At 43.5% G+C, this 25,623-nt stretch overlaps 2 protein-coding genes across 2 annotated transcripts; one reads left to right on the top strand and one right to left on the bottom strand.

The window, feature by feature from the left end:
• The first annotated feature begins 2,518 nt into the window (after nt 1-2,518).
• LOC121461146 (DNA-directed RNA polymerase II subunit GRINL1A-like) lies at nt 2,519-3,800 on the top strand. Its single transcript, XM_041672004.1, has one exon. It carries the CDS (start codon nt 2,534-2,536, stop codon nt 3,611-3,613), a length of 1,080 nt encoding a protein of 359 aa, XP_041527938.1. The 5' UTR covers nt 2,519-2,533; the 3' UTR covers nt 3,614-3,800.
• Nucleotides 3,801-15,334: 11,534 nt separating this feature from the next.
• LOC121458089 (emopamil-binding protein-like) lies at nt 15,335-22,426 on the bottom strand. The gene is made up of 4 exons (XM_041667219.1): nt 22,310-22,426; nt 21,218-21,287; nt 16,223-16,361; nt 15,335-15,698 (listed from the first exon to the last, which is right to left on the bottom strand). Exons 1-4 carry the CDS (start codon nt 22,424-22,426, stop codon nt 15,458-15,460), a joined length of 567 nt encoding a protein of 188 aa, XP_041523153.1. The 3' UTR covers nt 15,335-15,457.
• Between the last annotated feature and the right edge of the window lie 3,197 nt (nt 22,427-25,623).

The following is a 25,623-nucleotide window of genomic DNA, read 5'->3' as shown; positions in this document are numbered from 1 at the left end:
CCGCTGAGGAGAGAGAACATGAACAAGAAAGTCAGGACCGCAAGGGGTACACCCACCCACTGTGACGGTGGGGCTGATCTAAGGGGAACTCACCAAGTCCAGCTGGACTGGGACTGATGGAGCATGTGATCAAACCGGACTCTCTGAACATGGCTGACAAGGAGGGCTGACTGAGAAGCCAAGGACAATGGCACTGGGTTTTGATTCTACTGCATGTACTGGCTTTGTGGGAACCTAGTCTGTTTGGATGCTCACCTTCCTAGACCTGGATGGAGGAGGGAGGACCTTGGACTTCCCACAGGGCAGGGAACCCTGACTGCTCTTTGGACTGGAGAGGGAGGAGGAGGGGGAATGAGGGGAAGGGGAAGAAAATGGGAGGAGGTGAAAAATTTTAATAATAATAATAAATAAAATCTGTACTTACTCTCAGAAAAAAAATAGAAATTATAATGTTAAATATTTCTCTGAAAATTGATACAGTATATATTGAATTTTGTATATAAGTTTTTAGTAGCTTTTCATTAAAATATACTATGAAAATATTTTAAACTATTTCTTTGTATTGTACAAGCTGATGGCATGACCTCTTGGTGACATGTTTAAGGAGAAAGCTTCTATTATAGCTATCAGAGATAGAACAGACAGTGGCACATCAAATCACGCAGAGCAGAAATAGATGTTGGCTGAACATAGTCAACTGCACCTGCCTATGATAGAAGCAGAAGCAGAGCAGAGAGGCAGATGGAGAGAGACAGAAGAGGAGACACAGAGAGAGGGAGAGGAACATAGAGACAGGAGGAGACAGAGAGATAGGTTTAGGAAGAGAATGAGAAGCTGGGAGAGGGATGCTTCTGAACTAGAGGGAGTTTAGGGTAGGGAGCAGGGTAGAAGACCTAGAACACGAGCAAGGACTCTGACATGTCCAGTGGGTACTGGTGCTACTGAAGGACCTGGAGGCTAGTCTGTACCTTGTTATAGTAATAGATAATGACCACAGATAGTCAACTTTTCCTACTGCCAGTGAGAAGAGAAATGACCCCTTTGAGAAGAGGAAGTAGCTTCACAAGTTTTTAAGGAATGTTGGATTTATGTACCCTCCAGAAAGCCTCCAAAAGTCCAGGTTGAGCCCATTTCTGGGTATCTGGGCCTGCAATTGCAGTTTTGGAAACTGGAGTTCAATGAATTTTAGTGGATTTTCCAAGGCACAGACAAGTCATGTTGAGGTTTCCCTTCTCACACTGCTCTCACATGAGTGAAAACACCACTCGAACTACTCTATTGGCCTTAACATCCATAGATTTAAACTGTGGCTGCTTACCTGCATTCCCTCTTTACTTTTTATGACATTCCATCACCCAGCACATATTAAGTGAGCAAAGTCCCTCACTGAGGGTGGGGCCTTATGAGCCCCTTCCTGTGTGTGATTATCATTGTGTCCTGGACACCATTTCACAGAAACAATCTTCAACCTCTGCCTCTCACTTCCAAAGCAGTCCCTGAGCCTTGCAGCGTGTTGTGGTTCAGGTGTCCTGCTGAGGTCTGAGAACTGCACAGTTATGTATTCTCTAAACTTTGGCCAGGTGTGAGTCTGTGCAGTCAGCAGAGCCCACTTCCTAAAGAAGCCTCTCTCATTAGGGATCCCAGTTGCTCAAATGAATAGGTGTCAGGGAGAGTACGTAGAAGGCAGTTTGATGCCATGTAATTTTAACAAATCAACAACAGAGGGCCTATTGTGTGGATTCATCACATCAGTGATTAACTCAGAGTCACCAATACTGCATCAGCATGGCAGTAAAGAAATAAAAGCACTTCCACTGGGAGTCATTTCCAGGTTTGAATTTTCTCCATGTTCCCTGTCTTCCCTCCTATGTCTGTTGCATGAACCCAAATCTGTGCCTTTCTGAAGAAGTCTGTCTGTCCCTTTGTCTGGTTTTTGTGTGTGTGTGTGTGTGTGTGTGTGTGTGTGTCTGTCTGTCTGAGTCTTTGTCTGTCCCTATGTCTGTCTGTCCCTACATGTGTCCCTATGTCTGTCTGTCTGTCTGAGTCTTTGTCTGTCCCTATGTGTGTCTGCCCCTTTTCTTGCTCTCTCTTTTATTGAATTTCCCCATAAGAATCATCTGGGGAAGGAGTGGGGTACTTTACAGAAATCATTCATGGAGTCTTACAAGGGATTAAGGTAGTGAGCACAACTGAACCCAATTTACCCAGCCTTAAAAAGAAATTACAAATACCATGATTGCCCAGTAATGTTGCTGTGCCCAACTGTTTCGGTGGATACTCATTTAGAAGTGTTTTCAACCTCTATGTTTGCTCTTTTATACAAATGATAAACATGAACTGTTCTGGATCAGGGGCACAGAAAAAGACATAATTGATTTCCAGAAAACTCCGTTCGGCTGGAAGAAGCCGCGCTCTTCCGGGAAAATGGCGACTCCCGCTCCCGCACCAGAGTCGCCGCAGGCCGCGGAGCCTGCGCCCGCTGTGGGCCCCGCCGGGGAACCCTGCCCGCCGCGCCAGCCTCAGCCCGTGCACAATGTTCTCGCTGCCCCGCGGCTTCGAGCCCCCAGCTCCCGAGGACTTGGGGCAGCGGAGTGCGGCGGAGCTGCGGGAGAGGTTGAGGCGCCAGGAGAGACTTTTGCGCAACGAAAAATTCATTTGCAAATTGCCCGACAAAGGTAAAAAGATCTCAGACACCATCGCCAAACTGAAAGCTGCCATTGCAGAACACGAAGAGGTTAGAGCAAGAAGTGAACTGTTTCATCCTGTTAGTGTAGACTGTAAGCTAAGGCAACAAGCAGCCACAAGAGTCGATACCGACGTAGACAAGGCCCAGAATTCTGACCTGATGCTTGATACTTCATCATTAGTTCCTGACAAATCATTCAGAACAACCTCAGAAACACAAGGACCTGCACATCTCACTCCCAGAGGCAACGAAGAGACTTTGGAGGCTGGCTGCACAGTGAACCCGGGTGCAGCTCCCGGCAGCAAAGCCAGGGCACCCTCATCTGAAGTTAACGAACATCTCCCCCAGCGCCCTGTTTCAAGTCAAGCGGAAGACATTTCCAGCGGCATTGACAGTCTGTTTCTCACTAAGTTGCAAAAGATCACAATTGCAGACCAGAGTGAGCCCGCAGAAGAAAACACCAGCACTGAGAACGTGCCAGGGCTCCAGAGAGAGACTCCTAAGAGGCCTCATTACATGGAAGTGCTAGAAATGCGAGCCAAAAACCCAGTGCCCCCTCCTCATAAGTTTAAGACCAATGTATTACCCACTCAACAGAGTGACTCACCAAGTCATTGTCAGAGGGGTGAATCTCCTTCTTCAGAAGAGCAGCGACGCAGGGCTAGGCAGCATCTTGATGACATCACAGCAGCACGCCTCCTTCCGCTCCACCACCTACCTGCACAGCTGCTCTCCATAGAAGAGTCACTGGCTCTGCAGAAAGAACAGAAGCAAAATTACGAGGAGATGCAGGCAAAGCTCGCAGCACAGAAACTAGCTGAGAGACTGAACATTAAAATGCAGAGCTACAATCCAGAAGGGGAGTCTTCAGGGAGATACCGAGAAGTGAGGGATGAAGATGATGCCCAGTCCTCGGATGAATTCTGAAGATGAGCACCAGGCGAACTCTGAACCTGACTGTTGAGCCACCATTGCCTCATAGCAAACTTCCTAACAAGTATCAAGATCAGTGTCAGACCTTGTTGAGGGACAACAGTTTTTAAAGTTACACAAAGGTAGCTACAAATAAGAACCCAGCTTGTCTTTCCGAAGATGATCTTCATGTGCTTGAACAGTTTCATATTTGCCATTGTGTTTGACCGTGTTGTATTACAGTTTTGCAGTATGTTGTGCATTGGTCTGATACTTTAGTGTGAGTAGAGCACACTTTTCTTTAAGATAGCTGCTTTCTCCTTATTCTTACTCTTATCAAATAGCATTGCTTATATCCCTTCTGGTGAAATACTTAGTTTTCCCAGGCACCTAAAATCAGTTAGGAAGACCTGGTTCCCTTTCTTGAGAAATGAAGGGAGCAATCTAGAAAATGGTACGCATGCTTGCATGGAGTTCCTGAGATGCTGGTGTGAAATACTGTGGAAGACACTCAGATTTTACAACAATGTTTATTTGCTGCTCCTGTCTTCTTTTGGGGTGACCGCTATCTTCCTGTGATGAAGATGGAGCACCTTGAGGAGGTACTGGATGGGGAGGGTCTTCTGAGCTGGTGTGAGGAGCTGCTCTTGGCTTCCCCCGGCACCTTGCTGTCTTTGATGATAGGTCCATGTACAGGGCGCTCATGTTTGGTCAGGAAACGTGTTTTTCTGAGAGTTGCGGTTGAATTGTCATATATTGCTTTTTTTCCTTTTTAAACCCAAAGAGGTGTTTATAGGCTGCAGAAACCTCAGTCTCTTGTATGTACACATTTGTGTTGTTTAGAATGATCATATGATCATCTCCAGCAAAGATAACAATATGTTATCAAAAAACCTTTGTCTATTATGTGGAACCTGTAAAGGAGAAATAAAATACCAATCAGAGCAAAAAAAAAGACATAATTTAACATTACAATTAAGTATTAGTTTAGTTTGTAAGAGGCAGCTATTATAAAGACCAAGGAAAGTGGTCGTAATTGTTACATTTTTCTCTTAAAAGTTGGCTAAACAATCAATTTGAGTACACAGTAGGATAGCAGCCTTATGTTTTAAGTGACCTCAAGATATGTTATGAACTCTGGCTGTGATGTCAAGCAAATGTTTCAGTCTCTAGAATAAGACATATTGTCATATTACATCACCATGGCCTCAGTCATTGGGCTCTTAACCAAGTTTACAGAACCAGCCAAGAGTTCCCTACTGTGTGGTAGACCTAAAATCAAATCACAAATTTCATTGTTCCTATAAGAGTCAACACACAGAGAATATCTTGCCAGGCAAGTTGTCACACGCAGGGTCTACAGATGGGTAGAATCATTGCCAACTTCCCTCATACAGTAGCTTGCATAGAAGTTCTAGTACTGTGAAAGCTAGCCAGCATGGACACAACATGACTTCTAAATGTCCTATATCCCAAGTGTGCAGTGTGTTCAGAAGAGTCCTACAATCTAATTCTCATGTGTAAATGAGGACATTGGCAAGAGCTTGTAATGTTTGACAGTAGCCCCCCCCCCCTTGCTTCACACCTCAGAGGGAACTATCCTATAGTATTGGGGTCTTTGTTTGGTAAACTTAATCTTCTGAGAGGAACGTTATCCATGCATGCAGGGCTACTTCATTCAGTTGTTTTACTTAGGCTTCCAAGGATGCAGCTTCATTCATTAGGCTTGGTGGCAAACCACGGTCCATGTATGGAGGTCAGAGGATCATTTTCTGGGTCATTTTCTTACCTTTTACTATGTGATTTCCCAACATTAAACTTAACATTATATGGTTGGCATCAAGAACCTTAACATGCTAAACTTAAACAATTTAAAATGTAATATTTGTCTAAAAGGATTTTTTCCTCCATGCATACTTTTGGTTACCCCTTTCCCCAACACCACACTTCTTCCATCCCTGGTTAAACCTTTCCACTTGCAAGATTCCCTCACCCCGTCCACAGTGCATTTCTTCTGCCATCCCACTCCCTCCAGGCCTGTTCTCCTCTAAGGGTCCATTTCATGCTTTCTGGTTTTAACAGGTACTCTAAATTAAAAACATTAATCTGAGAATTCAAAGCTTGGAAGCACATGTAAAACAGAAGGGACACAGAAACATTCAGTCCATACAAAGATCCAGGGACATCATTGGCAGCGTGGCAGCTCCCTAATTACCAAGGCATCTGGGGCAAGCTTAAATTCAAGGACATTTGAGCCACACCCTCATCTCATTTGACCTAGAACAATCCTAATCACAAAGGGTCCAGGACCACAGCATGGCATGAAGCAAGACAAGGACCCATTTTAATGACCAAGAAACATGGCCATGCCTTAATACAAAGAATGTGTAGGGTGCTCCAGATCTTATCCTGACATCAGATGATATTTTTTTGTCAAATAAGATGTATATTGCTTGAAAAAAATTTTGGATATCTAAGCTGTGAAGAACAAAGAAACTTTGGGGCATCAGAGGAAAACCATGAGAGAAGGAGTTAAAATGGGCTAGAAGAATAATAACATCATGCATGAGAGAATCAGGAGCGAAACATCAAGAGTAAAGACAGAGTTAGAATGAGAGATGGAGAAAGCAGGGAGGGTAACAAAGGGGCATCATGAAAGCACCGTGAGAGAATAAAGAAGGAATCCCTCAAAATAGCTCTGAGTGTACATTTCCTAAGCCCTCAGATAAAGAAGTGTCAGTTTGTGCTACACTGTGGACAGTCAGTGCTGTCAGCAGCCTGGAAGCTGGTTCTTTCAGACTGTTGCACGCACCTTGCAGTGCACGCGCCATGCTTGCTGGTACAAGTGTCAGTCTCACACAGGATATGCACCATGAGTGCTGCTGCACTTGTGTCGGCCTCCTGCAGTGCATGCAGTGGAAGTGCTGGGCTACTGGTTTGCATTTGGGGCAGTGCATTCACAGTGAGTGGTGGGATATAGACATGAACTTCTGACGTACCTGCCCCATGAGTGATAGGTTAGCTATGTGAGTCTCCATCCACACATAAACCATTAGTTCTTCAGTCTCGCTCAGTACATTCACATTATTGCTGGAGTTTAGGCATGATCCTCCCCCAGCACATATACCATGAGTTCTGTGAGACTCATCTTAGTCTCAGTACATTCACATTCAGTGCTGGTTTCCACCCATAAGCCCACAATAATTCACGAACAATGAATTCTTGGTTTTAAGTAAGAGTTTCCAGCAGGACATGAACCATGAGTGCTAGATACAACCATGATCCCAGCACATTAAAGGGAAGCTCATGCTTAAAATCCAGCACTCATTGTGAATGTTATGTGTGAGACTCAAACCAGTAACTGAGCGCAAGTCGTGTGTGTACAGCAAGAGCCTCATGCCTATATCCAAGCCTTCATGGTACAAGCACTATCGTGGGCTCGTGGTTGTATCCCAACACTCTGTGCATGTACTGTGGAGGGCTGACACGTTTCCAACCATGCATGGTGGTGTACTGTGACAGGGTCATACATACATCCCAGAATGTACTGTGGTGCTCTTATGTCTAGCTCTCAGCATTAATCGTGCATTTACAATGGTAACTGAACAGCTGTATTGCAGCACTTCTGGTGATCTGCTGTATGAGACTCAAACCATTAATCCATCATTCTTATTGAAAATAGTGTAGTGGACATGTGTCCTCAACCATGTTCTCATTGTGAATGTACTGTGCCATAATGAACTCCAAACTCAAGCTGCATACACTGTGGATGGATCATGCCAATAACCTGGCCTCCATTGTGTATATACAATGGTAGGCTTATAGCTATAACCCCGAACTGATAGTGTATGTACTTTTGGAACGGATTTTCTATTACCCAGCATTCATGGTATAGGTACTGTTGCGGGCACATGGCTGTAACCCAGCTCTTATGGTACCTACTGTGGGATGTAACGGTGTAAATGAATGCAGATAGATTGTAAAAATATATACAGCTTTAATGGGGAAATAGACTTACAAAACCACCGTTCTCATGGAGACCAGGAAAGCAGAAGTGAGGGCTGGGAGCACGCTTGCCAGATTTATAGGTAAACATTAGCCCGAGGCGAACACGCCCCCTAAGGGGCGGGACTTATCCCTACATCTCCCCTTTTTGTCTAAATAAGACAGAACTAAACCAAATACAACTATATACAATAATAACAAATAATAAATATAACAAACAATATTGAGAACAAAAGTTTTGCTAAACATTCTATCTCAAGGAGTCTAAATAATATAGAGAGTAACTACAATTATATAATCTTCAACTTCATCAAAGATCTGAGAAGGGAATAAATATTACTTAACAAACGAGATATATCCAAAATGTGCAACAATTGACAGAGACAACTGACTATCTGGGCAATCACCCAAAGTTTCGTTTGCAATGTTGAGTCAACCAACTTTGGCTAAGGCCTAACATAACTGACATAACATTATTAAAGGCAAGGAACTTTCTTAGAACTATCCTACCCTGTCTTGGCAGGATAAGACAATCCTGTTTCATTGTCAGAAGTTGAGGTATGGGCTTTTCTTAATCCAAAGGCCAGTTCTGCCAAGAAGACAAGCTCCCAGTGGAGTGTCTTTGGTGCTCAACGTTCTCTCGGGAGTAGAGTGGCATTGCCAGGAGTAATTGTGTCTCGTTGGCACAGAATTCTAGGTTAGATTAAAGGCCATTTTCTACAGCTCTTCGAAGAGGATGAAGATTATACTATCTATCTTGAAGACTAAAAGAATAAACAACTGTGCAATATATGAAGACAATGATCTTCAACTGTAAGCAATGTCATTACATATCAAATGTAAACAATGTTATTATATAAATAGTATCAGAGGTAGAAATGTACGTTGTAATATGGTAGATGTATCAATACAATATAGACAAAGTTATAAGCATACTCATACAAAAATAGAGGTAGGAACACTCACATTCAATATTCAATATATCAATATACAGGAAACAGTACCAATACAATTTTCTAAAAGCAGTAATTCACAAATACCAATCATCCCATCAAACCAGTTAATCCCCCCTTTTTTTGAAAATACCCCTAATTCCATAAAATATCTCCCCATCCCCTCAACCCTAAACCAACCACTAAAAGATGTCCCTAACCCTGAGGGCAAACTCTTTTGGGAGAGGGGACATCATCCTCTAAAATTGCTTCTAGCTGACATGGGGGCAACATTCTTCTTAGGGGCTCCTGTGAAAGCAAATGATGGTAAAATTCCCAAATCAATGTTTTTAAAATTGCAAATAGTCTCTGAGTATTTTGTGCAGGTCTGGCCAAAATGTTGTATAAGATGTGCACCATTTCAGCTAACCAAGTTGGAACTGTCTTGTGCAGCTGGTACCCAAAGCAGGTCTTGTAGTAGCGCTATCAGTATCATGATGTCATATCAACCAGGTGGAGTTGTTGTTATGGGGCCCCATCTTCTTCCTGGAACCTTTAAAGATTACTGTAGGGAAAGTTGTTTGTTATGGGAAATTTAAACCTTAACAACAAGGATATATACTGACATATAAAGAAAGACACAGATATGAAGAAAAGCAAAGAAAGTTTATCAAGTACATAATTATTCTTATTCTGTCCCATTTCATGGATCTTGACCTGAGACAGAAACTCTGAAATATCTCTTATCAACAGGCTTGGGATTGAAGAGGGACTGAGCCATAGTCCAACTCCAAAACCAGCTCTACATATTTATAAAGAAATGTTTAATAAGACATATATTTATATATATATATAATTAATAATTACAAAATGTGTCCACCCATCAGTAATTAAATATTCAGGGTCCCTTAATTTCTTTGAAGATGAGTATTTTCCTGTGGAGATAAGAAAAGAACCCTGTCTTCAACCTATCTGTATTTCTTGCCATCAGTATGCTCGCCATCCTTGTGAATGAATTGTTATTTATCTTTCCCAAGTGGCTTCTCTTCTTCAAACCGAACCTTTATTAATTTTGATGGTATCCACAATTTTTCCTCACCTGTGGAGATACGAGCAAAACCCCTTCCCCAACGCAGCACATCTCCTGGCTTCCATTGTGAGGTCAGCACATCCTTGAAATAAACTGGTTGATTTAGTTCAGTAGACTTTTCCATTATCCAATGTCTTTATGCAGCCGTTGTTCCCTTCTCATTAGCGTTGAGAAAATTCAAGGTTAACAAAGCATTATGTAACCTATTTCTGGGGGTGTTTTCCACCCCTTTCTGTTTGTTCAACATATCCTTTATAGTTCGATTTGATCTTTCTATGACTGCTTGACCTGTAGGATTGTATGGTATACCTGTAACATGCTTGATATTGTAATAATCAAAAAACCGTTTCATTTTCCTAGAGACATAAGCAGGACCATTATCCGTCTTTGTTTGTGTAGGTATACCCATGATAGCCATGACTTCTAATAAATGAGTGGTTACTGAATCAGCTTTTTCTGAACTTAAAGCAGTTGCCCACTGAAAGCCTGAATAAGTGTCAATGGTGTGATGAACATATTTTAATTTTCCAAATTCTGCAAAGTGGAACACATCCATCTGCCAGATTTCATTTCTATGGGTGCCCTTTGGATTAGCCGCTGCAGGCAGTGGCGTTTGGTTATAGAAAGAGCAAGTAGGGCATTTCTTTACAATCTCCTTAGCTTGTTGCCATGTAATAGAAAACTCTTTCTTCAAACCTTTGCTATTAACATGATGTTTTTTTATGAAATTCAAAGGCTTGTAGCACACTACCAATCAATAATTGATCAATTTCTGCATTACCTTGTCCTAGAGGACCTGGCAGACCCATATGGGATCAGATGTGTGTTATGTACAAAGGGCAATGCCTGTTCCTGATCAAATCTTGAACCTGGATAAATAATGAGGTTAGTTCAGTATCATCAGGTATAAATTCAGCAGTTTCAATATGTAAAATAACTCTTTCTGCATATTGTGAATCAGTAACTATATTAATAGGTTCTTTAAAATCCCTTAGCACCATAAGAATGGCATATAATTCTGCCTTCTGGACAGAATCATAAGGACTTTGTTCCACCTTACCCAAGTCTTCTGATTTGTAACCTGCCTTCTCTGATTTATTGGCATCAGTATAGAATGTACGGGCTCCAGTTATTGGAGCATCACAGACGATTCGAGGAAGGATCCAAGAAGTTCTCTTTATGAAGTTAAGCTGCTTGCTTTTTGGATAGTTGTTATTAATGTCTCCCAAAAAATTAGCACAAGTTCTTTGCCATGGTTCATTATCTTCCCATAATTTCTTTAGTTCATCAGCAGTGAAAGGCACTATAATTTCTGCGGGGTCTATGCCTGCTAGTTGACAAAGTCTCCGCTTGCCTTTTATAATTAACTCAGAGACTTTTTCAACATAAGTTTTTAGTTTCTTACTTGGTTTATGTGGTAAAAAGATCCATTCCAAGATAATATCATCTGTCTGCATTAAAATTCCTGTAGGAGAAATTTTTGATGGTAGTATGATGAGAATACAATCGAGCTCTGGATTCACCCTGTCCACATGTGCCTGTTGTAATTTTTCCTCAATCATTGTCAGTTCCTTTTCTGCTTCAGCTGTTAATTCTCTGGGACTGTTTAAATCTTTATCACCATCCAAGGTTTTGTTCAAATGAATTATTATATCAGGTGTTATCCCAATAGCTGGTCGTAGACTGGAATTGTCTCCTAACAGTCTTTGAAAGTCATTAAGAGTCAGTAGGCGATCTCTTCTAATGTGTGCCTTTTGTGTCTTAATTTTTTGCAAACCTATTTTATAACCTAAATAATTAACAGAATCTCCCTTCTGAATCTTTTCAGGAGCAATTTGCAATCCCCATTTAGGTAAAAGTATCTTTATTTCTTCAAACAGCCTGTTCAAGGCATCCATGTTTGAATCGGATAACAAAATGTCGTCCATGTAATGGTATACTATAGATTTGGGAAATTTCTTGTGTATTATTTGCCTTTCTACCCTTTGCTCTTCTTCATCAGAATTTAGAAATTCCTCAATCTTTTCAATTCTATTCACTATTGCCTTCTGCAATGTCTGAATCTCCTGTCCAGAATTATGTTCCAAAGCCTTCATTGAGGATTCTAAAGTATGAAGTTTGTCCATTAGAGATAACATCTCATCTTTGGTCATAATTTTTATGGCATAAACCGTGCCTTCTTGTATTGACAATATTTCTGCAAATCTGTCATAAGCTTTAGACAAAATCCGATTGTCACATTCAGCAGTTTTGATTCTCTCAGTTAATGTTTCATTTCCTACAGAAAGGGACTGAAGCTTACGATCCAAATCAGCTGTTCCCTCTTCCATAGTAATGAATTTCTCCTTAACATCAGCCTGGAGAATTTCAAACTGATTCTTGAGAAGATTGTTGTCATTCTCAATTGTTTTTAAGCGTTCAATCTCTGCCTTAAGAATCCTGGATTTGTCTTGTAAAGACTTTATCATATTTCTATTATCAAACCATTTAGTGCCAATGAAAACTACGAATCCCAGAAGGATCCATAGATGTGGGGTGATAGACACCTCTTGTAAAATCTCCCACATGGTACAATTAAAAAAACTGTTAAATTCTTGAACAGTAACGTGTTCAGGCATTTTATTTATAAAAGAAAAATTTTTTACCTGCAATGATCGGTTCCTGCCAGTGGTGGTCTCTGTGTTTTTGGAGCCTGTCCTAGAACTAGCTCTTGTAGACCAGGCTGGCCTCGAACTCACAGAGATCTGCCTGTCTCTGCCTCCCAAGTGCTGGGATTAAAGGCATGTGCTACCACCGCCTGGCCGGCCTTGAACTCACAGAAATCTGCCTGCCTCTGCCTCCCAAGTGCTGGTATCAAAGGCATGCGCCACCACCGCCCGGCCAAGTCACTTAGTATCAGACCAAATCAGCCACTGTGGTGGTTTTTGTTGCAAAACCGCAGGTACTTGAGCTTCTGCTAATTCAGGCCATAGGGTTCTGCTGCAAACTTAGCCAAGGCAGGCAGAATGGGCCTGTGTGGCCGAGTGTGTCTCGGACTCCGCACTGGGGAGTCACAAACTAAACAACAGCACCCGGGAGGGTGCTGTGTTATCTAGTGGGCTACCCGCTTGAGTCGGGGGCAAAATAGCCCGACATTGGACGCCAAAATGTAACGGCATAAACGAATGAAGACAGATTGTAAAAATATATATACAGCTTTAATGGCAAAATAGACTTACAGAACCACCGTTCCCGCCGAGACCAGGAAAGCAGAAGAAATGGCTGGGAGCACGTTCGCCAAATTTATAGGCAAACATTAGCCTAAAGGGCGGGACTTATCACTACAGTTTCATCTTAGATCTTCAGACCAGGAGGTTTCACTGTGCAGCCCCATGCAGTTCACACTCACAGTCCCACAGCTAGGGAACAGTTTTGCCCCTAAGCATCTCTGGTACAGGTTAGTCAACTTGTGTGAAATTTGCATACATGAAATCGCACACTCTGCATTCTCTTGGCACAGCTTTCCCACCTTGTGATGTCATGAGCATCAGTTTCCTCTTCTTTGTTTTCAGTGCACTTGGTTCACTATGTACCCATCATAGAGAGAACATCTGCTTCACTGTGCATCCATCATAGAGAGAACATCTGGTTCACTGTGTGTGCCCATCATAGAGTGAACATCTGGTTCACTGTGCATCCATCATAGAGAGAACATCTGCTTCACTGTGCATCCATCATAGAGAGAACATCTGGTTCACTGTGTACCGATCCTAGAGTGAACATCTGGTTCACTGTGTACCCATCATAGACTGAACATCTGGTTTACTGTGTGTGCCCATCATAGAGTGAACATCTGGTTCACTGTATACCGATCCTAGAGAGAACATCTGGTTCACTGTGTATATGCATCATAGAGAGAACATCTGGTTCACTGTGTACCCATCATAGAGTGAATGAACATCTGGTTCACTGTGTACCCATCATAGAGTGAACATCTGCTTCACTGTGTACCCATCATAGAGTGAACATCTGCTTCACTGTGTACCCATCATAGAGTGAACATCTGGTTCACTGTGTGTGCCCATCATAGAGAGAACATCTGCTTCACTGTATGTGCCTATCATAGAGTGAACATCTGGTTCACTGTGTGTGCCCATCATAGAGTGAACATCTGCTTCACTGTGTATATGCATCATAGAGTGAACATCTGGTTCACTGTGTACCCATCATAGAGAGAACATCTGCTTCACTGTGTGTGCCCATCATAGAGTGAACATCTGCTTCACTGTGTATATGCATCATCATCATAGAGTGAACATCTGGTTCACTGTGTACCCATCATAGAGAGAACATCTGCTTCACTGTGTACCCATCATAGAGAGAACATCTGCTTCACTGTGTGTACCCATCAGAGAATGAACATCTGCTTCCAAACACTTGTGGTGAAAAACAGCCACCATTTCTGGTGCCCACATCAGACATTCCGTGAGGTCTATGAGATTTCTATCTAGGGGTCAAATCTCTGAGTTACAAGGTACAGCTTCTAGAGATGACTTCCAACCCACAGAGAGGACTCTGCCACAAGAGGTGTGGTATGACCAACAGGCCAACTCTGGGACTACTCACTTCTTAGTCTTGCTTCTGGATGCCCCACCTCCACGAAAGCTCACCGAGCATAAAGCCACATTTGAGGAGTCGGTGAAATGGCTCAGAGGGCAAATGTGTCTGCCACCAAGCCTGACAACCTGGGTTCAAACCTGGGACCCACATGGTGGGGAAAACTGATTCCAGCATGTTGAAACATAACATGGGCCTGTCCAATCCTGGTACAGAACACAGACACCAAGTTTGTATTCTACTTCTCTCAGTCACCCCAACTGTTAAGGTACAAATTGCACTGTGACAAATCTATTGAAATTTATTTTATTATTATTATTATTTTTTTTTTTTGGTTTTACGAGAAAGGGTTTCTCTGTAGCTTTGGGCCTATCCTGGAACTAGCTCTTGTAATATTGTTAAGGTTTAACAGTCAGTTGTGGTGGCACACACCTTTAATCCCACTGCTCAGAGGCAGAAGCAGGAATATCTCTATGAGTTCAAGACAAGGCTGGACTACAAAGTGAGTACCAGGACAGCCAGGACTACACAAAGAAACCATTTCTCAAAAAACTTTCTTTCTTTCTTTCTTTCTTTCTCTCTCTCTCTCTCTCTCTCTCTCTCTCTCTCTCTCTCTTTCTCTCTCTCTTCTTTAGCTAGGATCTACACTATGTCAACCAGACTTGCCTCAAACCCATGAACTGCCTTAGCTTGCCAAGTACACACAAACACCACTGCTTCAGGTACTGCTACTATTTTCTCCTGGTGCACAAATTTTAAAAAATTTAAGTACAAGACAGAATCATTTCTTTTACTTCTAGGTTTAAACCACTAACCCAAAGAGACCACTGAGAAGAATTAAAGCTGAAGGAAAATATATTTTTGGAATAAAAATTTATACTACTCCTTACACTATTCTGCAATATTCATTTACTTTTATTGGCATGACAATTATGCAAGTCATAAGAGTATCTTGTTAAACATGATCTTATTACAAGTGAAAACTTACCCGCCACCACCTTCTGTTGCTGAGAGGGCAACTCAGGGCCTTGTGAGTGCCAGGCAAGCACCACACCCCACAGCCCCTCTTTTCCTTATATTATCGTGTAATAAAGACAACAGCAAACAGCAAAGTTGCCACCTTCCAACCCATCTGTGATGGCTGTTTGGAACAACACTGAAAAACAAAGTATTTATTGGAATATCTGATCAATTCTGACTCACAAAGCAGAACTTCACATGGAATGTTTTGAGAATTTACAAGTGCTTTTTCCCTAAGTGGGCCCTTTGGTAATGTGTCTCCTTCAGCTCCATCCATGACTGCCACAGCAGCAGGCCAGGGATCAGAACCCACAAGCCATTAAAAAACAGCAAGTAGACCCAAAAGTAGAGCCAGCTCTCGGTGTTGATGTTGGGGCTTCCAACAAGCCACTCGGGGAAGAAGGTCATCCAGCCACCGTAGAGTTCACACACACACAAGGTGATCTGTATGAAATGCCTGTGGGAGAACACACGACATGAAGCAGGTACAGCTTGGGACTCTGAATTACGGCATCTTTTATTTAGTCTTTACTACAGAAACGTGTGGGCTCCTGGGTGGCGCTTCTCTGTTGTAAAGGTGACAACTGTCCTTCCTCAAAGGGCACTGCGGAGAGTAAATGGACTATGTAGATGAAGGGTCTTCATTACCTGTGGCTGACACAGGTCATGCACATATTATCAGTGCTGGAGACAACACACATGTAAATTTGCAATGTGTCCACAAATGTGGTCATGGAGCCAAAACAATGTTAAAGCAGTCAAGAAAAATCACTGCTAACTATCTGTGGAAGTGGTGGGGAAAGGGGATTAAAAGCTGGAGGACTCTCTCAAATCTGAGATTTCATGACAAAGCTTTACATCTTGAAGTCTTACATAAAGCTCCTGTCTTGCCGGTAAACATGTTTGCAACTGCATCCAAACGTGGCGCGGGCACTGGGCAGCTAATATCCCCCCCTTCCCGCTGGATGGCAGTGAACTTACCGGTAATATTTCTCCTTGACTATGGCGTAAATGAGAACCAATGCCAGAATCCCATCCAAGACAACAGTCAGAATTTCCAAAGACACAATGGTTGGGTCAAAATACAGCCATCTTGCATCAGCCTTGCCGTATTCTTTCCCTAAAGACAAAATACCTGTGTTTATTCTCTCAGCTGGCAAACATTTTGTGTTGTTAATCTTTTAGGGAGAAGACAAACAAATGGGCTGCATCATGACAATTTCAGACAAGCCATCGGTTTATTCTGTTTATTCATGCGCGCCACCTCATTACCCCCTCTGCTGCTCTCTTTTCTCCCCTAAATGGCCGCTTTCTACTTCCATGCCCTGTATACCTCCTAATCTCTATTTGCAGAAATGTGGTCTTGCCCATTTATTGATTGGATGATTTGGTTTTGCCGCTTAATTTGTTTGTTTGTTTGTTTTTCGAGACAGGATTTCTTTGTGTAGGCTCTCCTCATTCCTTACTGAGTAGGAATCTTTAAACTTCCTGCAATCCCATTTGCTAATACTTGCTATTATTTCCTGTGTTATTGGATTTTTGTTCAGAAAATCCTTGCCTGTGCCGATATCTTGAAGAGTTTTCCTTATATTTCTCTCTATTAGTTTAGTATTTCAGGCCTCATGTTAAGGTCCTTACTCCGTCTAGAGTTGGTTTTTATACAATGTGGAAGAGGGGCTAGTTCCACTCTTCCTCATGGACTATCCAGTCCTCACACTCTTGTTGAAAGGTTGTAATCTTTTTTCCCAATGTGTGTTTATGTCAGTTTGCCCAACATCTGGGAGCTGTGCCGTTGCATGGGTCTGTTTCTGGGTCTTCTATCCTTGTCCACTGCTCTGTGACTAGTAAGCCTTTTTATGACAGTTAATGAGAACGACCATTGTCTTACAACCCTCTCAACGCCTGTGGAGGGCAAGGACGATCTGGGGCTACTGTGCCCCTCACCCTTGACCTAAGGCACAGAGCTGCTCTACTTGTAAAATACAAGCACATCCACGTATGTGACTCTACCCTTGGCCCTCTTGGTTACAAGTTGCAGGAGTTGAAATTAGTTCAACACAGTCAAATTTTGCAAACACAATATTTAATAATGATGGTTCTAGAGCCTGGGGAGACAGTTCTGTTGCTAAAGCTCTGGCCTCAGAAGCATGTGGACCTGAATTCAATCCCCAGCACTCATGTAAAAAAATGTCAAGCAGGCGACACACACTTGCAATCTCAGCACTGGTAAAATGAAAACACGTTAAGCTTACTGACCCATCAGGCCAGCCATTAGCAATGAGTCTCATCAGTGAGCTCCAAGCCAAAGAGATACCTTGTGTGGCAGGAGGTGGATGCCATTCTTGCGGCTACCTGAGGTTGTCCTCTAACGTACACAGGCAAGCAAGCACACCTACCTCGCAGTGTATTGTGGAATATTATTTTAACTGGTCAAAGATGTGTTATATATGTTGATGCTGTAGAATATTGCTTTAACTATGTAAAGGTTGTTACATTTGTTTCTGCTGCCTTTGTTAATGATATAACGATGTGTTACATTTGGGTACCCTGCATTTGTTTAATTATGTCAGAGACATGTAGCATTTGTTTCACCTTGCCTGCCTAATTGCACCTGATTGGTCTAATAAAAAAAATGAATGGTCAATAGTTAGTCAGAAGAGGGATAGGCGAGGCTGGAAGGCAGAGAGAAAAAATAGAATTCAAGAGGAGAGGAGAAAGAGGAGCCTGGGGAGAACGAAGGGTACAGGCCTGGGGCTGCAGCCAGAAAGCCAGACAGAGACAGCAGAAAAGTACAATACACAGAAAAACAGAAAGAAAGGTAAAAATCTCTCAGGTGAAAAGAAAAATAAAGAGAAACAGATTAATAAGATCTAAGATAAGGCCGAACATTCATAACTAATAAGAAGTTTCTGTGTCATGTTTTGGGAGCTGGTTGGTGGCCCAAAAGAGAGCCTGGTGTGTTTCTTATCACAACCTAGGATCACATGGGAGATGGGCATCTGGGGCTGGGGCTGGGGCTGCTTTGCTATCACTAATGGAGGCGGGAATCCTGCCCACTGGGCAGGGAATCCTGGACTGTGTGAGGACTGAGAGAGCAAGCTGAGCATCGTATGCGTGTGTCCACGGCTCTCTGTTCCCGACTGTGGTTGTAAAGGGTCAAACTCCTGCAAACTCCCACCACAGTGACTTCTGGGCCACGAGGGACTGCTCCTGAGCTCTGAGCTGAGCAAACCCTTCTCCTTCAGGTGGCTTCTGTCATTTTATCACAGCGGCAGGAACAGAAAGTAAGATACACATGCATGAAAAAAGGCAGGCAGGATGGCTCAGTGGGTAAAGGCTCCTGCTGCCAAGTCTCACAAGCTGTGTTACACCCCAAGGACCCACGGTGTTCACACACACACACACACACACACACACACTAATTTAATTTTAAAAGTTAACAATCTTATGAAAACATTACACTTACTTCAAATATAAAGTTTTCAAGTGTAATTTAGATGTGGGAAATTATAAGGAAATATTTCTTAGAACACATTCTGTGGAACTGGAGAGAGCACAGTGACTGAGGGCACCTACTACTACTGCAGAGGGCCCAGGTTCCGTTCCAGCACCCATCTGGAGGCTGCCACCCCCTGTAACTGCAGTTCTAGGTGATCTGAAGCCCTCCCGCTTCTGGCTTCGGCGGGTAGCAGGCCTGCATGTGGTGCACATATATACACATACATTCAGGAGAAACATTCGTGCACATAAAAACAAATAGATCTTATATAACAAAGCATATTCGTGCCTGGACATAGTGGCCCATGCCTTTAATCCCAGCACTTAGGAGGCAGAAGTGGGTAGACCTCCATGAGACCCTGTCTTCAAAATCCCATTTTGTGATTTTTGAATGTTTACTTAGTTTTACTAGAGAGAAGTTTCTACCATTCCACCCAGGCTAGCCTTGAGCTTGCGATAGCCCACCTCTGCCTCCTGAAGACACCCGGCACACCTGCCAGCTGAAGACTGAGTGCTGAAGGCCTCAGATGACACAGATATGTAATAAATAAATGAAGATAAAAGCAGAGTAGAATAACAACATAAAGAAAAGAAGGAAAAACAAAGACACACAGTAGACAATGCAGACTTGCAGATGCCAAACCTGAAAGCACTAAGAGATGCTGGCGCCTGGCTCACTGACTTAACCACACTGGTATAGAACACACTGGGAAGTCAATATTAGTTGTCTAAGTGTTGGTCAGTTTACGCAGAGTGTAAAGAAGATGGCAAAACTACTTTATAGCTCTATAGGGTAGGAGGAAATGTGGGATTCCCCTCTGTATGCTGTGAATACCATGGGTTAATAAAGAAACTGGCTTGGCCTGATAGAGTAGAACTTAGCTAGGTGGGGAAAACTAAACTGAATGCTTGGAGGAAGAAGGCAGAGTCAGGAAAAACTATGGAGCCGTAGCCATAGACAGACATGTTGAAACCTGGCCAGTAGGCCCCAAGCCTTGTGGTAAAATATAAAATAATGGAGATGGATTAGTTCTAGATGAAAGAGCTAGCTAGCAATATGCTTAGGTAATTGGCCAAGCAGTGATTTAATTAATACAGTTTCTGTGTGGTTATTTCAGGAGTCTGGGCAGCCAGGAAATGAAAAGTGGCCTCCTTACAACAAGGAAGTTTGGACGCCCAAAGAGGCCAAAGGTCAGAGAGTTTGGGACTTGTTTCTAATTCATTGAAGGTTATCATGCTTCTAACAAAGGTCCCACCTAGTTGTAAATCGGAGTTCTGCTCTTTCAAGGCCATTGTCAACAGGTCCTGCTCCTGAAATAGGGAAGTAGTTGGTTCCTACCTAAAACAAAAGTCTAAGGATCCAACTAAGTTCCAGTTCAATTATGGAAATAACTTGGGATTTCACCCAGGGAGTGGTTAGCCTACAGAGTGTTTGGTCTAGGGCATGAATCAAGGACATGAGCAAGGAATGTACCCTGCTACTTTCAATTTGTTGTACGTCAATGCAGTCTTTTGTCTTACTCCTACCTTTTGGGGCAAGGGGCAAATCAACCAGTTGGAAATTAAACACAGGCGAAATTTTAGTACTCACTGAAATTCCCTCCTAATACTATCCTACATGTTTCTGCGTTTTATTATTTTCATTTGTGTCTTCGTATTCTTTACTATATTTCTAAATCCCCACGCCTCCACTCTGGAAGAGGTATTTTTGTCAAGGCTGGCCCCCGACAAGGAGGGATTTGGAGAATTATTTAGAAGATAGGTATAGACATACAATCAAGGGCAGACTGTGGGCTGGAGAGATGGCTCAGCAGTTAAGAGTATATATATGCTTTTCCAGAAGACCTGAGTTCAGTTACCAGCATCCACACTGGGCACTCACAACTGCCTGACTCCAGCTCCAAGGGAGCTGGTGCCCTCTTCTGGCCTCTAGGACACTGCTCACATGACAAACCCACACAGACACACATGCAGAATTAAAAATAAAGTTTAAAAAGTAAATTTACATAAAATATCTGTGGAAGCACCCAGTTTAAGAACTGCAGGCCTTTTGGTGTCTTTTGTTTTATAGTGTTGTGTAGAGGCTCACACATGTTAGGTGAGCACTCAACCACTGAGCCACACCCCAGCTGTATACACTCTGTTCACTAATAGATTGCTGAGATGTAATTCACATGGCATACAATTCCAATTTTATTACGTCACAGATCTGAATAGACACAGTCTAACTGAGAATGTTGCAAACAAGAACCCTCACCCATTAGCAGTCACCCATCTTTCTGCCCACAATCTGACTCTCATCCCCTGCCCCGGGCAACCACTAATTTGCTGTCTGTCTCTACAGATTCACCTGTTCTGGACAGGACAGGACAGGTCAATGGAATCATACAATATGAGATACAGACATTCGGTTCATAGTAGCCATTCTTGCAATTAATCTCCTCAGACATTCAAATGTAAACGTTTTTAATTACTTACATAAAGATGCAATCAAGCCTTGGGAATCTGCACCGTTTCCTACTAAAGACAAGTAGACGAAAGCGCCTTCCTAGAGGGAAGAAAAGGGAGACAGGCTCTGTTTAGCCTCACCACCACAGGGCACGGCAGACACAAAGGCCCTGCATGGCAGCAGCTCCCCCTGCCCCTCTGTAAGGTGTTCAAATCTTGGTCCAAGGACTTGAGGACCGCAGCATCTCTGGAGGCTAACCAGAGATATGAGCATGACCAAAATTAATAATAAATGTTACTTTTTAATGATTGGCACTATCAAACCAGAGGTGTGTTCTTATGTAGAAAAAAAGTGAAAACTTCATGGAGAGTGCTTGACTGTTGTACAAAATAAAAGTTAGCTTTAGATTATTCCAAAGATCTTAAATCTTCAAAAAGACTGGCAATAGTTCATTTTTTTAACCTTAAAAATGAAACACATGCCGGGCGGTGGTGGCGCATGCCTTTAATCCCAGCACTCGGGAGGCAGAGGCAGGCGGATCTCTGTGAGTTCGAGGCCAGCCTGGTCTACAAGAGCTAGTTCCAGGACAGGAACCAAAAGCTACGGAGAAACCCTGTCTCGAAAAATCAAAAAAAAAAAAATGAAACACATGTGGCCAGCAAATGTCTATAGTAGAGTTGAGCCCCTCCCTATATTATTGCCTGAGGGAAAATTCACAAAGGTTTTCTTTGGATATTTAGTGATCAAAATGTCTGCAAGTATCTAGTATTCCCCAATCATGGAAGTGTTTCTTTACCCAAGCTTCCAAAATTCAAACAGCACTCTCTGCCCCCCCCCCACAGCTTCATATGGCACTGGCACTCTCTGCCCCCACCCCACAGCATCATGTGACATTGGCACTCTCTGCTCACCCTCTACTCGCTTGGGTACCATGTTTTACCACTTCTGGGAGCTACCTGCTTCTTGAGACCATTCACCCTGTAAGTTATTCATTGACATCAGCCCCTCCCAGGCCTCCCAGCAGTAAGTCTGGGGCTTACTCTATGTCACACAACAATGAAGCTCTCCTCTTGTGCAAATCTGTACCTTCGGGAATGGACTGAAAGTGTCAGTCCACTCACCCATCTGTGTGGTGTGGGCTCCTTGCTAAGAGCACAAGATGCCTCTACGTTCTCATTCCGGAGTCCAGCGGCCGACTTCTGTCCATTTTGGTTGTTAACACAGAAGACACTGCACATGGATTAAATTCCTATCCTGGTTCTGCAAGCCTATGCAGTTACTTTCTCTGTTTTATCTGTCAGTGGTTTCTAAAACCGGAAAAGCCACTTGAGCCATTCCTACCATGCTGGTAGAGGTGGTGTTCACTGCAGGGGACCATGGATCTTTTTCTTTACTGACCCAGTGTCTTGACCCTGTGTCACTTTGTGTCCTTCCCTACCTGTCTCAAAATCACACTGCATTAGTTTGCTTCATATGTGGGCTAGGACTTACTAGTGAGAGATGTATGTCCATCCCACAGTTTCTGACTGTCTGTCCTTCTCTGATTTTCACGTTATCTCTTGACTGTCATTCAGCCCCTTTCCCGCCCTCATCTCTGCTAACACAGGCTCGGACGCAGGTCTATGCTACCTTTTCTTGACTCTCTTTCTGGGTCACCTAATTAGTAAATGTGCTTTGTCTGAGTAAATCTAAAATGCATCTTCTTGATAGGAGATTTAGACCAGGCATGGTAGGAAAAAACCTGTACACAAGTCAATGCCAGCATAGTCTACACTGTGAGTTATAGGCTAGCCAGAGATGAAAGAATAGGGGTGAGGAAGAGCAAGAATGAAAGGAAGGAAGAAAGAAATGGAGAAAGAAAGGGAAAAGGAAGACTCTAAAGCGTCCAGACTGAGGACGCAGCGCAGAGGCAGATCACTTTTATGGCGTGCACAAGAACCATTGTTCCGTTTCTACTTCCCAGGAAAACCAAGAGCAGCTGAAGGGTTTAAGATATATTTTATTTTTAATTGTATGCATGTGTCTGTCTGTGTGCATGTTAGTGCAAGTGAGAACAGGTGCCTAGGAGGTCAGAAGAGAGAGTTGGGTCCCCCGAGGTGAACATTTAGGTGGTTGCTAGGTTTGAGTCCTATGCAAGAACAGGATGCACTCTTGATCACTGGACTGGTCACCAAACCTACCCAGTTTATTTCAGTTGGCCTCTCTCTCTCTCTCTCTCTCTCTCTCTCTCTCTCTCTCTCTCTCTCACACACACACACACACACACACACACACACACACACATTACAATTCATAAACAGTAGCAAAATTACATTTATGAAGTAGCAATGAAATAATCATATGGTTGGGGTCAGCACAACATGAGGAACTGTATTAAAGGGTCTCAGCATTAGGAATGTTGAAACCTACTGCATTAGGAGGTAGAGGCAAGAAGATCAAGACAGTAAAGCTAGCCTTAGCTTTCTGGTGAGTTCTAGGCTAGCCTGGGACACATGAGGTCTTGTCTCAAATAGAAGATTAGCAGACTGCATCAAACTGCACCCAAGGTGTGATGGTGTAGAGTACACTGGCATCTCACAAAGGTGTGATAGTACACTGTCATCTCACAGGTGTAGAGGACACTGGCATCTCACAGGTGTAGAGGACACTGTCATCTCACAGGTGTAGAGGACACTGGCATCTCACAGGTGTAGAGGACACTGTCATCTCACAGGTGTAGAGGACACTGGCATCTCACAAAGGTGTAGAGGACACTGGCATCTCACAGGTATAGAGGACACTGGCATCTCACAGGTGTAGAGGACACTGGCATCTCACAAAGGTGTAGAGGACACTGGCATCTCACAGGTGTAGAGGACACTGGCATCTCACAGGTGTAGAGGACGCTGGCATCTCACAGGTGTAGAGGACGCTGGCATCTCACAGGTGTAGAGGACGCTGCCATCTCACAGGTGTAGAGTACACTGGCATCTCACAGGTGTAGAGGACACTGGCATCTCACAGGTGTAGAGGACACTGGATTCTCACAGGTGTAGAGGACACTGTCATCTCACAGGTGTAGAGGACACTGGCATCTCACAGGTGTAGAGTACACTGTCATCTCACAGGTGTAGAGTACACTGGCATCTCACAGGTGTAGAGGACTCTGTCATCTCACATGCGTAGAGGACTCTGTCATCTCACAGGTGTAGAGTAACTGGCATCTCACAGGTGTAGAGTACACTGTCATCTCACAGGTGTAGAGGACACTGGCATCTCACAGGTGTAGAGGACACTGTAATCTCACAGGTGTAGAGGACACTGGCATCTCACAGGTGTAGAGTACACTGTCATCTCACAGGTGTAGAGTACACTGGCATCTCACAGGTGTAGAGGACACTGGCATCTCACAGGTGTAGAGGACACCGGCATCTCACAGGTGTAGAGGACACTGGCATCTCACAGGTGTAGAGGACACTGGCATCTCACAGGTGTAGAGGACACTGGCATCTCACAGGTGTAGAGGACACTGGCATCTCACAGGTGTAGAGGACACTGGCATCTCACAGGTGTAGAGGACGCTGGCATCTCACAGGTGTAGAGGACGATGGCATCTCACAGGTGTAGAGGACACTGGCATCTCACAAAGTTGTAGAGGACATTGGCATCTCACAGGTGTAGAGTAACTGGCATCTCACAGGTGTAGAGTACACTGGCATCTCACAGGTGTAGAGTAACTGGCATCTCACAGGTGTAGAGGACACTGGCATCTCACAGGTGTAGAGGACACTGGCATCTCACAGGTGTAGAGGACACTGGCATCTCACAGGTGTAGAGGACACTGGCATCTCACAGGTGTAGAGGACACTGGCATCTCACAGGTGTAGAGGACATTGGCATCTCACAGGTGTAGAGGACACTGGCATCTCACAGGTGTAGAGGACACTGGCATCTCATAGGTGTAGAGGACACTGGCATCTCACAGGTGTAGAGGACACTGGCCTCTCACAGGTGTAGAGGACACTGGCCTCTCACAGGTGTAGAGTACACTGTCATCTCACAGGTGTAGAGGACACTGGCATCTCACAGGTGTAGAGGACACTGGCATCTCACAGGTGTAGAGGACACTGGCATCTCACAGGTGTAGAGTACACTGGCATCTCATAAAGGTGTAGAGTACACTGGCATCTCACAAAGGTGTAGAGGACACTGTCATCTCACAGGTGTAGAGGACACTGGCATCTCACAGGTGTAGAGGACACTGGCATCTCACAGGTGTAGAGGACACTGGCATCTCACAAACGTGTAGAGTACACTGTCATCTCACAGGTGTAGAGGACACTGGCATCTCACAGGTGTAGAGGACACTGGCATCTCACAAGTGTAGAGGACACTGGCATCTCACAGGTGTAGAGTACACTGGCATCTCACAGGTGTAGAGGACACTGGCATCTCA

This window comes from Microtus oregoni, unplaced genomic scaffold (genome assembly GCF_018167655.1).
Source record: "Microtus oregoni isolate MIOR12 unplaced genomic scaffold, Mior012 000001F_ref0000356, whole genome shotgun sequence".
NCBI classification, from domain to species: Eukaryota; Metazoa; Chordata; class Mammalia; order Rodentia; family Cricetidae; genus Microtus; species Microtus oregoni.
The sequence above is the reverse complement of the archived record's forward strand: the minus strand, read 5'-3'. Positions and strand labels throughout refer to the sequence as shown.